Source organism: Lagenorhynchus albirostris, chromosome 9 (assembly GCF_949774975.1).
Source record: "Lagenorhynchus albirostris chromosome 9, mLagAlb1.1, whole genome shotgun sequence".
In the NCBI taxonomy this organism is placed as follows: domain Eukaryota; kingdom Metazoa; phylum Chordata; class Mammalia; order Artiodactyla; family Delphinidae; genus Lagenorhynchus; species Lagenorhynchus albirostris.
In genome coordinates, this window is record NC_083103.1 from 38,824,217 (window position 1) to 38,843,695 (window position 19,479).

General features: G+C 49.5%; 1 protein-coding gene across 5 annotated transcripts in view; it reads left to right on the top strand.

Annotated features, from left to right (window-relative positions):
- The window catches only part of PLEKHA7 (pleckstrin homology domain containing A7), a 209,295-nt gene that overhangs the window by 172,722 nt on the left and 17,094 nt on the right, over window positions 1-19,479 (top strand). For all 5 annotated transcript variants that reach the window (XM_060159596.1, XM_060159597.1, XM_060159599.1 and 2 more), the window contains 7 exons: window positions 970-1,023; window positions 11,013-11,081; window positions 11,257-11,337; window positions 12,267-12,416; window positions 12,982-13,083; window positions 18,081-18,189; window positions 18,358-18,584. In XM_060159596.1, coding sequence (XP_060015579.1) covers window positions 970-1,023; window positions 11,013-11,081; window positions 11,257-11,337; window positions 12,267-12,416; window positions 12,982-13,083; window positions 18,081-18,189; window positions 18,358-18,584 — 792 coding nt within the window. The remainder of the gene's footprint in view (window positions 1-969; window positions 1,024-11,012; window positions 11,082-11,256; window positions 11,338-12,266; window positions 12,417-12,981; window positions 13,084-18,080; window positions 18,190-18,357; window positions 18,585-19,479) is intronic.

The following is a 19,479-nucleotide window of genomic DNA, read 5'->3' on the forward strand; positions in this document are numbered from 1 at the left end:
AACCACTGGTGTCCCTGGCAGTGCTCCTTTGCCTTCTCATGCTCAAAAGCACTGCCTGAACGTTTTGCATTATTTATTTTTGTTTGTTTCGCATCAGAGCTCTAAACTGGACCACCTTCCTAGCCCTGGCTTGCTTTGGCTTGCTGAGAGGCCTCTTAGTTGGCTGAGAAAGTGCCCGGACTGTTTTTCTTAAGCTTTAGTAGCCCCTCTCCCTCACAGTTAGCTTCTGTGATCCATTACATAGGAAGCACAAGTTCTAGGAAATCAAAGGGTCTTTTCCTTATTCTCACTGTTTCTGGTAATTATACTGAAGAACTCAACAGACTGTCAGAGATGACACAAGCAGACAGGTCTGCCTGGACCTTCCTTATCTAGCTCCTGACCCAGCCACCTTGGCTCCATGCTCAGCAAACGGAGCCAAAGCTTCCAGGAAACTTTCTGCAGCTCTTGGTGCTTATCGTTGTAGAACCCAAGGTCAAAAGGGAACCTCCCCGGGTCACCTAGGTCATCTCCATGCCTCTTCCAGGCATCCATCCGCACCCATCAGGGGGTCCTTTTCCTTCATGCATGTGAAGTGGCCCAGTGCAAAGGTCTGGAGCGTGGCATGTCCTCTTCCAGGTAGACCTCTCTAGTTCTGTCTCAGGAGCTCGCCTCCGCCTCAGCTGCTCTGCTGGCCTGGTCCTCTGGTGGGATGTGTGCTGTCTCCCTTCTCCTCCTCAAACTGTCCCCAGCCGATGGTGGGAACAAGCTGGCTTTCCCCACATGGTGGACCTGTGAGATCCACTATGCTGAGAGAGCTCTGAGCTGCACCAAGACATGTGTGCTTCCTCTGTGGCCTGGATGTGTTGGTCTGCTGTGGTCTCTTGTCCCCGAAGCTGCAAGGTGTAAATGAGTCGCACGTGAAGCCCTGAGTTGTGGACACCTTGGGTGTTCATAACTGGCTTTTTTCTCTCTCTGCTTCATTTGAAGGCTGACGATACCTACCTCCAGCTGAAGAAAGACCTGGAGTACCTGGACCTCAAGGTGAGTGGCCTCAGGGGTCTTGCTGTCCTGGGACACTTACCTTTCTGAGAGTGTCAGCCTCATTGGAGACCAGCCCCAAAGCCAAAGGCCTTGCAGGTCTTACAAATCTGGGTTTCAAATGAAGATGATGTCTCCTGTCTGAATCAGAAGGGGGATTTTTTGTTTTGGGTTTTTTGATTTTTTTCTTTGGTTGCTGTGGCTTTTGGAAATTTCATTTTTAAATTGAATATAATTGACATATAACACTGTATTAGTTCCAGGTGTACAACATAATGATATTTGTATATATTGGGAAATGATCACAAACCTAATTAACATCCATCACCATTCTTGGTTACAAATTTTTTTTTTCCTTATGATGAGAACTTTGAAGATCTACTCTCTTAGCAGCATTCAAATATGCAATACAGTATTGTTAACTATAGTCACTATGCTGTACATTACATCCTCATGATTTATTTATTTTATAACTGGAAGTTTGTACCTTTTAGAAGAGTCTTATTTCTTGTAGACTCAGACTCTGGGCTCTTCTCAGTTTCTTGTGAATTCTGCTGTAAGTCTCTGGCTTACAGAATGAGGGCACGAGATCTTGCTTTCTTCCTGTCCTTGGTTAGAACCACAGGGTTCCTCCATATAATAGCCAGTTGCTTCTTCAGAGCCTCCGGTGGGGCTGGGATGGGTTTGGTTCACAGGGCGCCACTGATGCGTGTTTTCAGGCACAAGCAGTTTGGTGGATTGTCTGGTTTTGTAGTGGGGGGAGCAAGTGTCACATGGAATCATGTGGCTCTGAGGGGTACCGGCGTCTCCCATCCCTCCCATCCGTGTTTAGGAGATGAACGTCGGGCCCCACCCTGTAGGTGATGACGTTCAGGCTCTAAGTCAGCCTCCACCGCACAGACAGAACTGGGAAAGCTGCTAGAGAAGCGAGAGGCATTCTGCCTGGAAGAGAGCTGCTTTTGTTCTGTTCCCACAGCTCTCTGAAAGCTCCCACTGTGAAAAGCACTTCTTATGCCTGAGCCATGACTTAAGACTGAAGGAATGTGACCTTTAATTAACTGCGGGTGTGAGAGGGCGGGCAGAGGGCCCTGCGGGAGGACACCCAGGTGACTGCGGCAGGGGACATGCCTCCCTCGGTCCCCAGCGTACCTGGCTTGAGATATTTTTAACTTGGGGATTGTCATCCAGCCTTGTAGGAGCAGGGGTAGGAACATTAGGTCCTAAGGCAGCAGAGGAGGGGCCTCCCCCCTCTGAGGCAAGATCAACACCTTTGATTAGGAATCCCTCCGTTAACTTAATGTATCTGGTAATGAGCACTTGTGCTGTATCCAGCTCTGGAGAAGCTAGGGGGGATGGAAGAGAAAAATCGAGGCTCTCTGGCCTTGAGAAACTTCCAGATGTTCTGGGTCGGGGAAAGAAAGCGTCCTGAAATAACACAGACTTTTTTGCAATGAGCGTATAAAGATTTGTCTGGCCCAGTGCTCAGAGCTGAGATAGTGAGGATGACTGTGGCTGCCGTGCTGGGAAGGCTTCTGGAGGAGGTGGCGTGTGTCCAGAGCCTTGCAGAGCCAAGGGTTTAGGTTGGTTGACGTTAAAGGGAAGGGAACTGTGGGAGCCAGGGAGAGCCAGGGTGAGGGTGGTGTGGCTGGAAACGTGGGGACAGATTGTCCAGGTTCCGGAGTCTTTCTAGGCTTTAGGAAGGAAGGTGCAGTGAAGAAAAGTCAGGCTTGGCTTTCAGACATGAGCAAAACAAGGAGGGTTCTCTCAGAACCAGGACGTTTTCTAGCTTACGTGGTATTCAGGTCACGTAGAGCTTGAGTGAGTGAGTATGGTAGTCAGGCCTCAGTGCCCAGACGTGGTGGTGTGGGCCAGATGTGCAGCCCAGCCCTCCCTCCTGCGCTCTGAACCTGGGTAGGTCCTTCCACCATGCCCACCTCCCCCATCTGACCTGGAGCAGCCCCCGGCCTCCACCTGCCCTGTGTACCACCATGTCCCTGTTCCCTGGCCTCACCATGCCCGGGGCCATGCAGGTGACACAGAAGTATTTGCAGAGCATCCACGATGTACCTAGGCCTGTGGGAGAGGCGTGGCTCACAGCGGCACAGGTGTACCAGAAAACGCTCTTCAGCGTGCTAGGTGCACGGTGCGAGGGGACTTCATAAAGTGCTTGAGCCGGAGTAACAGGAAATAGGTGTCTTCTGATTCCTGTTTGTGTGAGATAGCCGACCTCACAGGTGGTCCTGGAGAGAAGATCCAGCTCAGCTTGGTTTTATTTAAAGATTATAGAACCTGAGCTCAATAAAAGGGATTGAGAGAGAGAGAGAAAAACTGAGGCATAGGATAGCAGAGTAGAGCCAGGAGTCTGTGTCCTGACCGCCAACAGAAGCGGAATAACCATAGAGGGTAAAGTGTGTGTCAGTCACCATGTTTTACTTCTGTTAAATTATGTACCCGCGGCAGTAGCCCTATAAGGGAGGTGGTGTTATCTTTTTTTCACTGACTGAGGCTCAAAGAAGTAAATGACTGTCCCAAGGCCATGTTAGTAGTTACGGGGGAGCCAGTACTTGGGAGTAGCGCTGACTCTGAAACTGGTGCTCTTAATCACCCTGCCTCCCAGCCGCTCTTACAATGCTGCTTCTACTACTGTGGACCCGAAGGTATTAAGTTTTTTGTGGAGCTGAACTGAGGTCCTTCTGCCAGGAAATATTTATGCTGTGATAGAAACAAGGTTGCATCCTTGGGGTGTTTTCACCAGCTAGGAGCGGTATGTGACCAAAACATTAACTAGTGATTGGAAGTTGTCACTGTTTATCTTGAAAAACAGCTGTGTTGATACCAGAATTTCCCTGGTCTTATAGCTGCTACTTCAGTTGCTAAGCTCCTCTTAGAGAACCAGTCCCCCAATAACAGCACCAGCAGGTGAGAGACACTTGGCTTACCAGCAACATGGGTGGGAAAAGATGCTGGGGTTTGTGTTGTGTGTGAGTCATCATTCAGAAAGGCTGATATCACCTTGGCCTCCCTCCAAGAGACAGGCCTCCCTCCAAATCAGGGAGGCAGTGGGCCTGCTCTGCTCAGACCCAGCTGGGGTGTAGAGTTCCCAGATGGACGTTTCACTTCAGGATCCAGACGAGGGAAGGGCTGGAATCAAAGGAGAGGTGATGAGGGGCTGCAAGAACTGTGTCTGAGGAGTGTATTAGGCGGGACGCTTTTGTTGGCAGGTATCCGAAACCCAAATCAGCCTGCTGAGCCACAAGGGGAATGTACTGGTTCACGTAGCCAGGGCTTGTGTTCCAGGAGCTCAGGCCATGCCACCAACTGTTCTACTTTCCACACGGCCAGGGAAGAAACGTGGCCACTTGCACACTCAGGCTGGCTTCATCCCAGCCGAGCCTCCCTGTGGAGTGAAGGGTGGGGGATTCCCTAATGGAAAGCAGACTGGGCAGAAACAAGAAACACAGCAGCAGGCAGCACAGCTACAGTGTGGTCGGTTGAAGGAGGAAGGGGCAATGCAGGCAAGACATAGAGACAGTCTATAAGCTCTAAAATGTTACCGTGTGTCTTCCGTGGCTCTGAAAGGCAAGTCAGACAAGCGGATCACAGCTACAAGTAGACGGTTTTAGTTGAGTAGAAGAAAGACTTCTCTAAAAGGGCCACCACAGGTCACAGTGACCTCCCCATCACTGGGGCGCAGCTGAGGCCAGGTGAGCACTGAGTGGGATGTGACTGGATCAGGAAAACCCTCAGGCCCGTTGACTCTTGAGATCCTGTGACGTGCTAGACAAGATGAGCTGCCGCGAGCCCAGTGGGGTCCCTGAGACGAGGGCCTCGGAAGACACAACTGAATGGGCCGTGTAGCCCAGCCTGGTCATGGAGATGGTGCCGAGCACAGCCCCGCTGTGACCAGCTTCTTGTGAGAGGTCCCTCCTGGGTCCTTGTCGGGAGAGGTAAGCCTCTCTGGAGAAGGATGGTCTCCCTGCCCCCACCAGGTTGGCACAGGGTCCCCCGCGTCCCTGTCCCAAAGGCCGCAGACTTAAGGATCCAGAGCCCATGTCCCCTCTGCCTCCATCAGCTGATGCTTGGGTTCCAGAACCCGTTGGTGGTGTTTGCCCACATGTTGTGGAGCTTGGTCTCCTGAAGTGAGCATTCCTGCTGGGGTGCCAAGTGAGCAAATAAAAGCAGACTCCACTCTCTTAGAAGATGCTCTGTGTTGGTGTCCTCTTTGGAAATGTTTACTTTCCTGGCATTTTACTTGGCAGTGCCAGGGTGGAAAGGGTTTCACGCTGATTAAGCATCTGTCCTTGCCTGGCAATTGTGGGGCACCCGTTGTTCATTATCTCACTTAATCCTCTCAGCACCTTTGAGCAAATAAGAATTATTATCCCCACCTTACTAATCAGGAACCCGTGTATCAGAGAGGTAACTTCTGCAAAGGTATGCAGCTGAGATTCGAACCCTGTGACCAACTTCACACCTGCCTCCTTTCTTCCGTGTGCCATGTACCTCATCTGCCCTGAAGTTGCATTCGCTGAGTTGTATTTCTGGCATTAATGTTCTGCTCTTCAGAACCCTACACCAGAGCCAGGTCTGAAAAGGGGGTATGAAGTTTCGCTGTTGTTTACGGCTTGAATTGTTTTTATGCATCTGGGAAGCACAGCTGGTAAAGTGAGGTGGGGGGAGGGCACCTGCAACCACACAGGTGGTGCCTTTTAGGTGGAGCAGATTGAAGTCAGCCCCAAAGGGGCTCTTGTCCCTAGTGAGGGACGTCATCAGTGGCTCCAGGTGCTGGCCTCTGGACTTTTCCTAACAGAGCCTGAGATGTAGGCTTCTCTGTTCAGAGTCTATTTCCAGTTAGCTTCGGGAGCAGAGTTCTTAAGTCATGGTCTGGAGCACCATCTATCTCAGAATGATCTGGGAGCTTGATATAAAATTGCAGATCTGGGGCTTCCCTGGTGGCGCAGTGGTTGAGAGTCCGCGTGCGGATGCAGGGGACACTTCCCCGGTCCGGGAAGATCCCACATGCCGCGGAGAGGCTGGGCCCATGAGCCATGGCCGCTGAGCCTGCGCGTCCGGAGCCTGTGCTCCGCAGCGGGAGAGGCCACAACAGTGAGAGGCCCGCGTACCGCAAAAAAAAAAAAAAAAAAAAAAAAAAATTGCAGATCTGGAGGGTTCTGTTGGATTAGAACCGCTGGAAATGATGCCCAGAATTCTGTGTTTTTAAAATCAAGCTCTGGGGTGATTCTTGTGCACAGTAAGCGGAGGTCTTTTATTCTGAAGAGAGGTTGTTAACGCTGGTCATGAACTAGAGCAATGAAAATGGATGCTTGGGTCTTACCCCTTAGAGACTCTGATTTAATTGGTAATACTCAGGTATTACTCTTTAAGAAAGAAAGACACTCCCTAGGTGTGCTAATGTGTAGGTATGGCTGAGAAACATGGTTTAAAAGCAGTGGTCCTCAAAGTGTGATCCCAGATGAACAGTGTCAGCAATTTCTGGGGCTCTGTTAGAAATGAGCAGTCTTGGCTCCCACCCCAGAGCTGCCTAGTGAGAACCTTTGGAGGTGGGGCCCAGCAAGTGTGTATATTCACAGTCCTCCGGATGATTCTGAAGCATGCTCAAGTGTGAGAACCATTTTTCAGTGGAGTGATTCCCACTCCTGGCTGCACATCAGACTCACCCAGGAGGGCTTTTAAGAATCCCAGTGCCTAGGCCCCACCCCAGGCCAATTACATCCAAGTTTTCTTGGAGTGGGACTCAGGCATCAGTCTTTTAAAGCTCCTGGGTGATCTCAATGGTGGAGGCAGGGTTGAGATCCAGTGTCTTAGTGGGTGGGGACGGTTCCTTCTCAAAGGAGCTGGAAGCATTTGGCATCATGGGTAAGACATAGTGGTTTAGGTGTGGAGGCGAGGGTCTGAGGGACCAAAGGTGGGTGGGGCTGAGACTAATGCATGGCTCCACTCTAAGCTACAGATTCAGTATCTTACAGTATGTGATGGTGGGAGGACAGGGGAAGAAGCAGTCCCCTCTTGCCTTCTGTGGCAGAACCAGGAAGGACATGGGCACTGAAATCAGCACTCTCACGAAGATCCTTCAGGCAGCGCTTATGATCCCCCATTTACGGATGAGGGAACTGAAGTCTGGAAAGGTCCACCGGCTGGGAAGCCGCATAACCAGACTGAGACACACTCATTTGAACTGCACGGCGCACATCCTCCTTAAGGTTTCCCCTCGCCAGTTCCCCAAATTCTGGCTCCTTCAAATGTCATTTGATGTCTTACCTGTTACGATTTGTTGTATTTGCCTTTTTGTTTGGAACAGATAAAAAATAATGAACCTTTGATCAACGTGCTTTACAAAGTGCTGAAGAAGTCAGCACAGGGCTGTCGGCCCAGGAGAAGCGTAAGATGATCTGATCTGTATCTCCAGGCGGGGCCATTCCATTGCTTCTGGCTCAGTGCCGACTCCATCACTTGCTTCACCAGGGGCTCTCCTGACCGCCTCCAGGCTTCCCGCGAGTCATTTCGGTTTATTTTCTGTCTATTGAAGCTCCCTCAGCGTTTTGGCTGGTGCACGAGGCTGAGCCTCTCATCCGTAGTGTCTTGTGACTCCATCTTTTGCGCTGCCATTGGGGGCGGGGGGGTGGTGGGGCTTGCCTAGCTTGCCACCAGCTTGTGTTGTGTCCCCATCCTCGCTCGTCTGCCTTCATGGTGAGGGCTGCCCTAGAGCCTGGGTTCCTTGGGAGGGAGCAGCCGTTCCTGGTCACCTTGGAGGAGCTGGGGTGTCCCGAGATTCCACCGTGGCCCAGGGATCAGGGTGGCTCTTCTTCAGGGCAGGGTGTTGATGTTTGAAAACGTTCTGGAGCTGGACTAGAACAAAACGCCCACCTCCCCACCGTCCACCCTTTGAGAGATGCAGAGGTAGTGCCTGAAACGTGGCCAGCTTTTATAGCATTCCAAGGGAGGCTGCAGGTTGGAAAGCAGGAGCTGTGTCCAGTCATCTCGAGCCCTGCATATAGGTGTCTTGGGATGTGCTGGAGGGGAGTGAGATGCCTGGGAGGCCTTTAATTGCTTTCCGATGTGGAGACACTTTCAAATGGATGAGTGCCCACTAACTTTCACTTTTTCTGGTGACAGAGCTGCTAGGGACCCATAGTTGATGTTTTGAATGGATTTAAACATTGCTATCACAAATGTGCAATTTTAAAAGGAAAATGAAAAAATAAATAAATAAATAAAAGGAAAATGAGATGGAATATACTGTTTGTGGCTGTGTCTTAGAAGCCTTAGCTCTCTGGAACAAAGCTAAATTCAGAAGCTTCAAGGGCCTGTGAGTTGTGTAAACACTGTCACGAAGCCCCTGCTTTAAACCCTGTGACCTTTACTCCACAGAAAGAGGTCTCAGGCCCTGAGCACAGCCAGCTCACCTCGTTTTGTCACATTCACAGACTCACTAAGCAAACGCTTCTCACGCCGGGCCCTGGGCTGGGCTTTGACGGTACAGAGAAAATACATCACAGTCCCCACAGTCCCTCCTAATTAGGTTATTGTCAAGTGAGGGGAGACAACAGATCATCTACTAAGGCCCATGATAGTGGCAGACACAAGGGGTGGGAGGATGTCCCTTGTTGGGTACCAAACCCAGATGGAGGGAGGGAGACAGGGAAGAGCAGCAAGTGTGTCCCTTCTGCTGAGTTTCTAATCCTCATAGACTCAATCATTTGAACTTCTAATTCATAGCATCTTAAAAGCAGCACATTAAAAGGGGACAAAGACAAAGTTACTTCTTAGGAAAGAGGGGGTGCTCATATCCTGAGAGAGAGAAGAAGCGTTATAAGTCAATCTGAAATGGAAATGAAAGCGCAGACATTTGGGAACATTTAGCTAGATAGGCAAATAGTCCTAATCACGAACTTCTAAGAAATTCTATATTACTGATTTTTGTAATGACTCTGATTCATCCCCCAAAAGGTTGAATTTATATTCAGTGTTCTGTGAAGGTAGTAAAGGACATACTTTTAGAAAGCTTTCCATCAAAACGTTTAAAAGACAGCTTTCTGAAAGTGCCCTTTTTGTGCAGAAATACCTCATTCCTCGCCTGATGGTGCTGGATAAATGAGGCATTGCTCAGTTAGACTCTCTGCCTTGCTATTTCAGTATCAAAAACATATCATCTGGAAGAAGCTTCAGTGACATAAAGGGAAGAGTTTTGCTAAAAGGAGAAGTCCCCAAAGAATTATCTCAATTTGAAAATGATTGCTTCCTAGGAAGCGAAGCAAGGGTCAGCCCCTTGGAGAGTAGACAAGCTTACGGCGCCTCACTTTGGCAAAGGACTGTGACACAGAGCGAAGACTCCCCTACCTCTACCTGCTAGGGTCCCAAGTCCTGCCTGGGAAATTCAGCACCTGCCTGGTTGTTGGTGGTTCACCAGGGTTAATTCCCCTTCCTCGCTTCCCACACTGCGCCCCCGACCCTTGCAGGAGCATTTTTTGTGGATTGTTGCTGCGGTCAGTGTGTTCTGTGACTGTGTGTATGGTTGTATGTACACAAAATTTGCCAGTTTGAAGAGCAGAATTTGGCTGGAGTTCTACTTTTCTAGGACTGACCTACATGTATTTCCCTTTCACCTACCTGTGAGGCAATAATCAATTTGCCGAGTGCATTCCAGTGTGCCAGGCCTTCCGTTCGGGGCTGACTTTACCAAGATAAAGGAGACAGTGGTCCCTATCCTCTACTGTGCCGCCAAAGGGAGCAGGGGAATGAGTGGGGGCGGGTCTGCAGCCCAGGCTCAGCCTTCCGCTCAGGGCGTGGAGAGGGCTTCTCCCTTGACCTTTAGATTTGGGCACGTGGTCCGCTTGAGTTTTGAGGGGAATGTTTGCTAATATATCTCTGCTTCTGATTCACACTCACAAACTTAACGGAGTAGGGAGAAAGTGAGGGCCATTTCTCCAGCAGCTGTGTGTCCCTCCGTACTGGGACCCTCTGCATAGCTAGCTCTGCTATAGCTAGCTCCATCCTCCATTTCTCTGGTCAAATCTGCAAAATGGAGTTCAGCCAGACAGCCTCCCCTACAAGGGGCACGTTTGACCTGGCCATCCCTGACCATGGTTTGGCCCTGGGGGTACATCTGTGAAAATGGTTCCCCTGCCCCTGCACAGTTTTTGACGAAGGAGGAGATTTGGAGGAAATGAAAACACGGACTAAAAGAGTTAGTGTTTAACTTCATAGGTGTCAGTGAGAGATGGGCAACGTGTCGCCCACGCTGGGTCTAGGGAAAGATGGCAAATGTTGTGAAATTCCACTGGCTTCTAAGTTTGGGTGATTTTTGTCCACTGCTTTGTGGTTTCCTTTCTTGAGAGGACAGGGTAGCTTGTAACTTGTATTGCAAGTACAGCTATTCAGGGATCAGTTGAAAACCTCAGCCAGGAACAGTCCAGGTTTCTTCTCTTGGCCACATCCTTTTCCCAAATAGGAGAAGAGTGAGGAAGGCTGATCTTAGTCATGGGGAGGTGGGCTGTTCAGACTTCCTTGAAGTAAGGCTCAACAATGCCCAAGGGATTTGCTAGTTCTTCTTGGTCCACCCATCCTATGGCCCTGGGCGGGGTCGTGGACTTCTGTTAATTATGTTTGACCCCAGGTTTAGTAGCAAAACTCTCTTATCAGTGGCGAATCTTCCAAGATTCATACTGAACTCACTTGGGGCAAATTTAAGCCTTTACGGTTGATGATACTGTAACTTGAAAATCTGTGTTTTCTTCAATTTGAGAAATTTACAAGTACTACTAAAAGATCTCAAAAAGGTTTTCTTTTTTCCCTGAAATGAAATAAGCATAAAAATAAAGCAGGTATTGCCCAAGTTTTTGCCCTTTCCATGCCGTGACCCTACCTGCCACTGACGAGACTTCCACACCTGTCCGTTGTAGGGGTAACTTTCCTTTTTGACTTCTGATTCCGAACCCCGTGGTTAAACCTCCTTTAAATTGTTCACCTCCCAGATGACAGGCCGGGATCTTCTCAAGGACCGAAGTCTGAGGCCAGTGAAGATTGCCGAGAGTGACATTGACGTGAGTGAGCAGAGTAACAGGCTGACCCCTCACCTGCCTGCTGCCTCCAGACCCAGGGTGGGCAGCTTCGGGCAGGGTTTGGATGGCTCTGTAGCCCAAGGCTTTTGGATCATGCTCCAAGGCCATGGCCTTTTCTCATCATCCCAGGCCCTCTCCAACCTGTTCTTGTTCACAGGTTAAACTGAGCGTCTTCTGTGAACAAGACAGGATCCTCCAGGACTTGGAAGACAAGATACGAGCCCTCAAGGAGAACAAAGTATGTATCAGTTTTGTGTAGTCTTGGGCTGGGTGGCAGGGGTTTTGTCATCCTGTGTTTCCTCAGTATAGACTGGACTCTCATGTTAGTACTGGACAACAGATGTCTGTTTATCCAGAACAACGTCTTTGAATTGAAAGGGTATTTCTTGTGGGGTTTCTGTCTGAACCCAGAGGAAACCTTATAGGGAGACCTCAGCCTACTTATTCCAAGTACTACCTCCCTGACCTTAATTCTGCTCTGGGCCACCCCCACCTCTCCCTGGAAGCCCTGTGAGGTGAGCCTGGGAGAGTACGGCTCCACTGGCTTGCAGTGATGACCCCAGGCCCCTGAACCCCAGGGAAGCGGGGGCTGCCTTGGAGAAAGTGGCCAGAGTCGTAGCAGGGCAGAGGCTCTCACTTCCTAAAGCTCCTTTCCTCTAAGGATCTGGGCCATAGGGGAAGCAAGTCTGGTCGGGATGGGAGGAATAGGCTGGTAGCCACTGATGTTTGGTCTCTTAGACACTTCGTGTGAATTTTTTCTTTTCCGCATTTTAACAAGGCATTATGTTTGTGACGCTCAAGGTTTATAAATAACATGGCCTTTTTATTCAAGTGCTTAGAGAGTTTTCCATCTGTTCTTTGATTTAGCCTCATAGTTTACCCCCTAAGGAGTGGACGGCCTAATGCCCAGTTTATAGATGAGGAAACAGGCACAGAGCTGTTAGGTGATTTGTCCCAGGAGGCCACCCAACGGGCAGAGTCAGAGCTGGAATCAGAGGCCTTGACTCTCAGGCCCCTAGCTGGGTGCTGGCCCCTGGCCCCTTCAGCCTCGGTTAGATCCAGCAGGTTTGCTTAGTTCCTGGCGTGGCGTGGCGGGGTTGGAGGGGACGGCCTCCTGGGAATGTTCTGCCATTCTCTTGCTCTTTGGCCCCGGTCTGTCTGGTGCAGGATCAGCTGGAATCCGTGCTGGAGGTGTTGCACAGGCAGATGGAGCAGTACCGAGACCAGCCCCAGCACCTGGAGAAGATTGCCTACCAGCAGAGGCTGCTGCAGGAGGACCTTGTCCACATCCGGGCAGAGCTCTCCAGAGAGTCCACTGTGCGTAGAGGGTGTGGAGGGTGGCAGACGCTCCCCTGCCCTCCCCAGCATGGGCTGGCCAGGGGGCTGCTTTTCTCACCTCCCAAGCTGTAGTGGAGTTGGTGGCTGGGGGCGAGAGTCTTGGCATAGGAGAACGCCTCCAGGCTGCCTCCTAACAGTAGCTTACCTTGTCTCTACCGGTGCCTTAAGGTGCTTTCTGCCAGTGACTCCTGGGTGGCTACAGCGACACCCAAGGGGTCAGATGTTTGAGAGCAGCCTGCAAGACTGTTCCCCTGATCTGTGTACAGTTAACTCTGAGACGTCAGAATTTCTACTCTTTTATTTGTCTATCTGATGTGGTACAGGCCTCTTCTGCCAGAGCTGGGAACCAAAGCATCCCCAAGGGTGGGAGAGGGGACGGTGCAGGTGGCCTGTCTGTCTCCCCAGGCCTGCCTGAGACCCACCAGGCTCCCCTTCCCTCTTCCCCTGTCGGGTCAGCAGTGGTCAGGAGCACAGGTGCTCATGGGGCCTTCTGAGGGGTGGGCGTGGCATAACGAAGAATCAGAAGCATTTCCTTGGCCAACAGGAGATGGAAAATGCCTGGAATGAATACCTGAAGTTAGAGAGAGATGTGGAGCAGCTGAAGCAGACCCTGCAGGAGCGACACAGAAGAGCCTTTTTTTTCCAGGTGACCCAAGGGTTCTTCATCCCTTCTGAGCTCTGATTTCTTCTTGGAGTCTTCACCTGTGGGGGATGTTAGCCCTACCCAGGGGCCTTCTCTTTTTGCACCTGGACTCAGCCTGCTCACCACCCCAAGCGCTCCCTTGGGGAACCCTTGCCCCAGCCAGGCTGTCGTGAGAAGCCTCGCCTCAGCTCCCCCTGCCTCTTTGCTCTCAAAGACAAGCTCCTGGGCATTTTTCTAAGGGTTTTACTACTGATCATTTGGGGAAACAGCCCCAAGGGGAGACAGTAGTGACCTAACCTTGCAGATACTTGAGGGTGATCTGTGTTCCTGGTTCTTGGCCCTGCCTTGGGTTCCTAGCTACTCACTTAGCAGCAGGAAGCCCCGCCTCCTTCCCTCCCGGACTCCTGAGGATAGATGTTATCAAGCCTTCACCTGATCAGTAGTGTGAATTCAGGCCAGGTGGGTGATACCCATTGCTGTGGCCCCTGCCTCACTCAGGAAAGGCAGCCTTAGAGCCCTGCCTTCTCTGCCCTCAAACCAGGCTGCCCCGTTGATAACTACCTCTGCCTCCAAAGCTGAGAGGAAGAAAGGCCCTGTGTGGTTTTCCTTCTTCCAGGTTGGGTCCTCCAGCTGCCAGTGTTCCCCCATTGGGTGCCCAACCAGGCTTCTCCCCCACACTCAAAGTTTTGAAAATGGAAAATAGCCTGCTTTTGAACCTAACTTCAGATCTGTATCTCTTCTTTCAGGACCCTGACATAAATTCTATTTATTTGAATTCAGCAAGCGTTAACTGAGGGTTCTTGTGTACAAGGCAGCCTATTGGGCCAGTCGGGGGCCAGGCTTGCTAACTGATGAACTAGTTCTAGCCAAGCCTCTTCATTCAAGTGACTTAATGAATGTGTTGACTCTCTTCACATCAGCATCACCCCAGAAAACTGAAGGAATTCAGGAGGAGGTTTAGGTTTGTGGACTAGGAGGCTTTTCCCAGGCCCTGCTATGCTTCCACTCACCTCCACTCAGCGCTGTAGAGCTGGTCCCAGAGAGCCTGGGCTAGGCGTATGTGGAGGAGACTCTTGCCTGTAGTTCAGGGTTGGCCTGTGAGGTCACGCAGAACTTGTCTGTCTCCTGTGGCTGTTGGGTTTTTCCCATAATTTCCCTTCATTTGAGCTAACATTTTCCTCTTCTTTTTGTATCCCCAGTATTTAGCATAGTGGCTTGAAAATAAATAGGTGAATATTGTTGGCAAAGTCCTTTAAACAACTGTTTCTAGTTACTAGTTCCTTGAACTGTTCGGTCTCATTAGACTTATCTTCTTGGACTTCAACCATCCACATTAATTTCAGCCATAATTTTTTTTTTAGCTTTTCATTCCTTATGTTTCTTTAATTATACAGAAAACACATAAATGCATCTCCCTGGAAAGTCCAAACAACGAGAAGCAAAACTAAAACAGGACACAAAAGCTCCTCCTCCCTCCTTCCCTTCTCTGCCCAGTCCCTCACCTTCCCAGCATGTAATCAGTGCCATCGGTTTGCAGTGTTGCCTTCCAGACCATTTTCTGTGCATTTCCAAACATATGCACGTACATAGTATCATATAATTTATTTGGGGGAGGGAGTTGGGCTTACTTAAACAGGAATCATATTTACACATTGTTTGGTAACTTGCTTTTCTTGTCATAACTGTATGTAATGGAAATCTTTCCACGAAAGATACCCCCAAGTTTATGCTGCCCTGTATGGTAACTATTTAAATTTAAACATAAATTAATTAAAATTAACTAAATTAAAAATATATTCCTTAGCCACACCGGAATTATTTCATGTGGCTAGTGGCTTTCTGTATTGGACAGCACAGATTATGGAAGATTTACATAATCTCAGAAATTGTATTAGACATTGTTGGTCAGATTTCATAGTGTGTGGATATCCCATACTTTATTTAGCCATTCCTCTTCTGATGGGCATTTAAATTATTTGCAGTGTTTTGCTTTTATAAATGGTATCACAGTGAGCATCTATGTAACTGCCTTTAGAGCTTGTTTATGAGCATTTATCTAAGATAGACTCCTAGGAGTGGACTTGTTGGGTTGACTTGAGTGTACATCTTAAATGTTGGCAGATACCGCCAAATCACCCTCTAAAAGGCTGCACTCATTTGCCCTCCCACCCATAGTGCATGAGAGTACTGAACCTGTTTACCCACATCCTTGCCAACACTTGATGTTATCGGTCTTCTTAATTTTTGCCAGTCTGTGTGCTGAAAAAGGACATCATGTTTTTATCTGCATTCATTTAATTACTAGTAGGTTAAACATCTTTTTTTATGATTATTGGCTATTTGTATTTCTAGTGTGCCTTACTTCGTGGTAATGTAACATACAGCAGGCCCAGGATCCTTTTTTCCCTCCAGAAAACAAATGGATGCCGTGTATAGGTCTTGTCACGGACCTCCTAGAGAACTTAGCCCTGTAAGTCACTAGGAGATAGGCCAGTCTGAAGCCTGGTCCCTGCAGCTTGATTTCCACCTAGCCTAGTGGCATTGCTCATGCTTTCCCTGAGTGCCACAATGACCCGGGAAGCTCACAAAGCCTTTCTTTGAGCCGGCTCTGTGCTAACTGCTTTGGTGTAATTCTAGGCCAGGCAAGCTGTTAGAGTCCTGAATAAATCATTGACGCTGGAGATAGGCTTGCAGCCCCATATGCAAATTCTCAGCAGTGGGGCTTGGAAACTCACCCCTCTTTAGCCAGGGTTGGCTGTGAGAAAACCCATAGCCTTTTGAGTAAAGATGAGTCGCTTTATTTATGAAGATCCTCATGGCCACCCAAGCAGGGAAACCAGAGGGTAAGAGAACTTCCAGGTAACCCTGAGAGTCAGTGAGAGGTGAGGCTACGTGTAGGTGTCCCTACGTCTGGACAGTGAGTTCAAGCCTTTGCTGAATGTAGTACATTGGAGCCTTCCTGCTCGGTGTGATGTGAGGATACAGGTATGAAACCCCACTCTCGTGTTCCCCAAAAGCTTCCTTCACCTTGTCGTTAAGTTCTGAAATTCCATCGTCCTTGGATTGAAGTTCTCTGGCCTTTGCTTCTCTCTGCTCTTCTCTTACACGTTGAGGTGACAGGCAAAATGGGGGCAGGATTGTGAACTGACAGGTAGAAGTACGCCAGGTAGACTGCCAGGGGAGGAAAGAGAGAGAGAGGGAGAGATGATCTTAACCCCATGCTCCTTCTTCACCTGTTCCCAAACACTCTGCTTGGGGACCTCAGCTCTAGAGATAATCCTGTTAGCTCAGTAACATGTCTGTTTTAGGACACTTGTTCTTTAGTGGGGAGCTGAGCATTAAGCCTGTTATTTGCTTATCAGCCCTGAGGATGTGCACTGGCGTTGGAAGGGTGGAGAGAGTATGAGAGTGTGAGCTCCCCTTAGGAGGGAGGCTTCAGACGTCTGTTGTTATGCCTGTTAGATAGTATTTGATCAGGGAATTTTATGTGATTGGTCCTTTATTTATTCAGCGTACATGTACTGAGAACCTGCTCACTGCCCAGCCCTGTGGGGATGTATCCAGGAGCAGTGGTCCATAAATATCACACACGTGAGAACTCTTCCAATTGAGGCCAGCGATGTACCTGGAAAGGAGATAGGGGTGTGGAGCCTTCCTTTTTAAGTCCATGGGGTGGGACCATGATAATTTTTTAAAAAAGAATACCATATCTGATGTTTACACAACTCGATTAAAAGGTGCCCACGACCCTTTAATCACAGCAGACCCTGCTCACCTCTTTCTAGGGCCTCTTCCCTAGTGGTTTGGGTGTAGCTTCTCAGAGTTTGCGCATGGTTGTATAGCCTGCCTCTTTTCCCATCGTACTTTTAAAAAAAAATAACAGCTTTATCATGTAATTCACATACCATAAAATTCACTATTTTAAAGTATGTAATTCACTGATTTTTTTTTTTTTTTTTTTAGCACATTCACAGAGTTGGGTAACCATCCCCACAGTCAGTTGTGTAACATTTGCATCAAGCCCCCAAAGCAACCCGGTACCCATTTACAGTCACTCCCCACCCCCACCCCAACTTTCTACCCCTGCTCTAGCCAAGGATTAATCTACTTCCTGTCTTTATGGACTTAATCTATTCTGGACGGTTCCTATGAATGAAACCATACAGGATGTGGCACTTTGTGTCCGGCTTCTTTCACTTAGCATCATGTTTCCAAGGTTCATCCATGTGGTAGCAGACATAGTACTTCATTCCTTTTTACTGCCAAATAATATCCACTGCCCCTTGTACTAAATCCCATATCCCAAGATTCAGCTCTGTCTTCAAAAAGATGTCCTTTATGTTATAGGGATGGTGTAACCTCTAGTCCTTGCCTTCTCTTCCCTTCTGCCATGGTTGCCTAAGACAGTCTTTTTTTAAATTGTAAAATATACGTAGCATAAAAACTTACCTAACCATTTTTAAGTGTAGTTTGGTCCTGTTAAGTGGATTCACATTGTTGTACAGCCGATCTCCAGAAGTGTTTTTCATCTTGAAAAACTGCAACTCTGTACACATTAAACAACAATCTGCATTCCCCCCTCCCCCCAGCCCAAAGTGGAGCTCTGTACCCATTAACAAAACAATCCCTGTTCCCCCTCGTCCCAGCCTCTGGCAACCACCCTTCTATTTTTCTGTCTCTGAATTTGGCTACTTTAGATAACCTCATATAAGTGGAATCATACAGTATTTAAGGGAGTCTATTTTTAAGTGAGGTGGAAACAGGAAAGGCAGACTGTGAGAGCTTCTCTGAAACTTCTCCCCTGGACCCTGGGCGTCTTTCACGTCTGCACTTGCCCAGGAAGCCATGAAGCAGGCTTGGCTGTAGACCTGGTGGGGTTTCCAAAGGGTATACTGCCCCCCAGGGTGAGGGGCTCTGTCTGAATGACAGCAGAAGTCCTAAGAAGAAACTTCTGGTGAGGAGCTAAGAAGGAAGTGAACCCACTGCCTCCTCTTTCTCAGGAGAAATCGCAGATACAGAAGGATCTCTGGAGGATCGAAGATGTCACTGCAGGCCTGAGTGCAAATAAAGAGAACTTCAGAATCCTGGTGGAATCGGTCAAAAATCCGGGTGAGCGGGCCATCTTCCTGGGGGTGGGGGTGGTGGAGGCCAGCGCCTGGAGCCTGGGGGATGGTCCCTGGGGAGGTCGGGCCTTCGTGGCCTAAGTCACTCCCCTTGTCCTCTGAGGAAGAGGGTCTTTGTTTCATCGCACCCTTTGCTTCTCTCCACACCCCTCAGAGAGGAAAACAGTGCCTTTGTTTCCTTACCCGCCTGTGCCTTCAATCTCCTCTTCTGAGAGCAAGCCGTCCCTGCTGCCCAGCCCTCCCACCAGCCCCATGCGGACCCCTCTGGAGGTTCGACTCTTCCCCCAGCTGCAAACCTACGTGCCGTACCGACCTCACTTGCCCCAGCTGAGGAAGGTGATGTCTCCCCTTCAGTCACCAACCAAGACGAAGCCCAAAGTTGTGAGTATTGATGACCAGGAGCTGGGCGCTGTCGTTTCCTCTCTGGCAGACGATTGTCCTTGTCTGTCCTCAGGTCCTCTTCTCTTGGGAGAGGAGCTTTTAGGGAAGCTTGGGGAGACAGACCAGCCAGAGTCCTGAGGGGTTCCTGAGCCATGAGCAGTTAAGGAGAGGTAGGGGCTCCTGCCGTTGTGCTTAGTCTCCCAGAACTGGAAGGGCCCTTAGAGGCGATCTAGCCCACTCTCCCATTTTGCAGCTGGGAAAACTGAAGCCTAGCAAGAGGCAGTGACTGCACTGAGTAGGGTAGCATTTGTGATCTGCATCGTGCAGAGAAGTGTGTGGCTGCCCCATGCAGGGCTCCGTGCAAACCTGCGGTTTGGGCAGTGAGCTCATCTTAGCAGAAGGGTATCCTTATCTCCACCTGCAGCTGAGGATCGTGCTGGGTGGTGAGGATACATGTGATCTTCACAGTAACCTCCTGGAGTATAGACAGGAAGGTCAGCATCTCCATCCCACAGGTAAGAGAACTGAGGCCCAAGGTGTTAAAATTTGCACGAGGTCTCCATATTAGTTAGTGGATCCAATCCACATCTCCTGCCCATTCTTTGTGCCATCTGACATGTAACTGGACATGCAGCCCTGGTCCTCAGGTTAGGTATGTGGCCTGTGTGGTTGCCTGGGCCAACACCTTGGCTTGCCTGGCATAAAGAGGGGCCATGCCTTTGGCTGAGTCTGGGAGCACAGAAGACTCTAAGGAAATAAAAGATGTGGTCAAGTACTGTGATAGCTCATGTTTCCAGGGCAGGCCAGCCTTGGCTGGAAAACATGAGGGGGCTGGTCCGAGTGACAGGGAAGCTATAGCAGAGGGGACCTTGGAATGGAGACCTCTAGGTTTTCG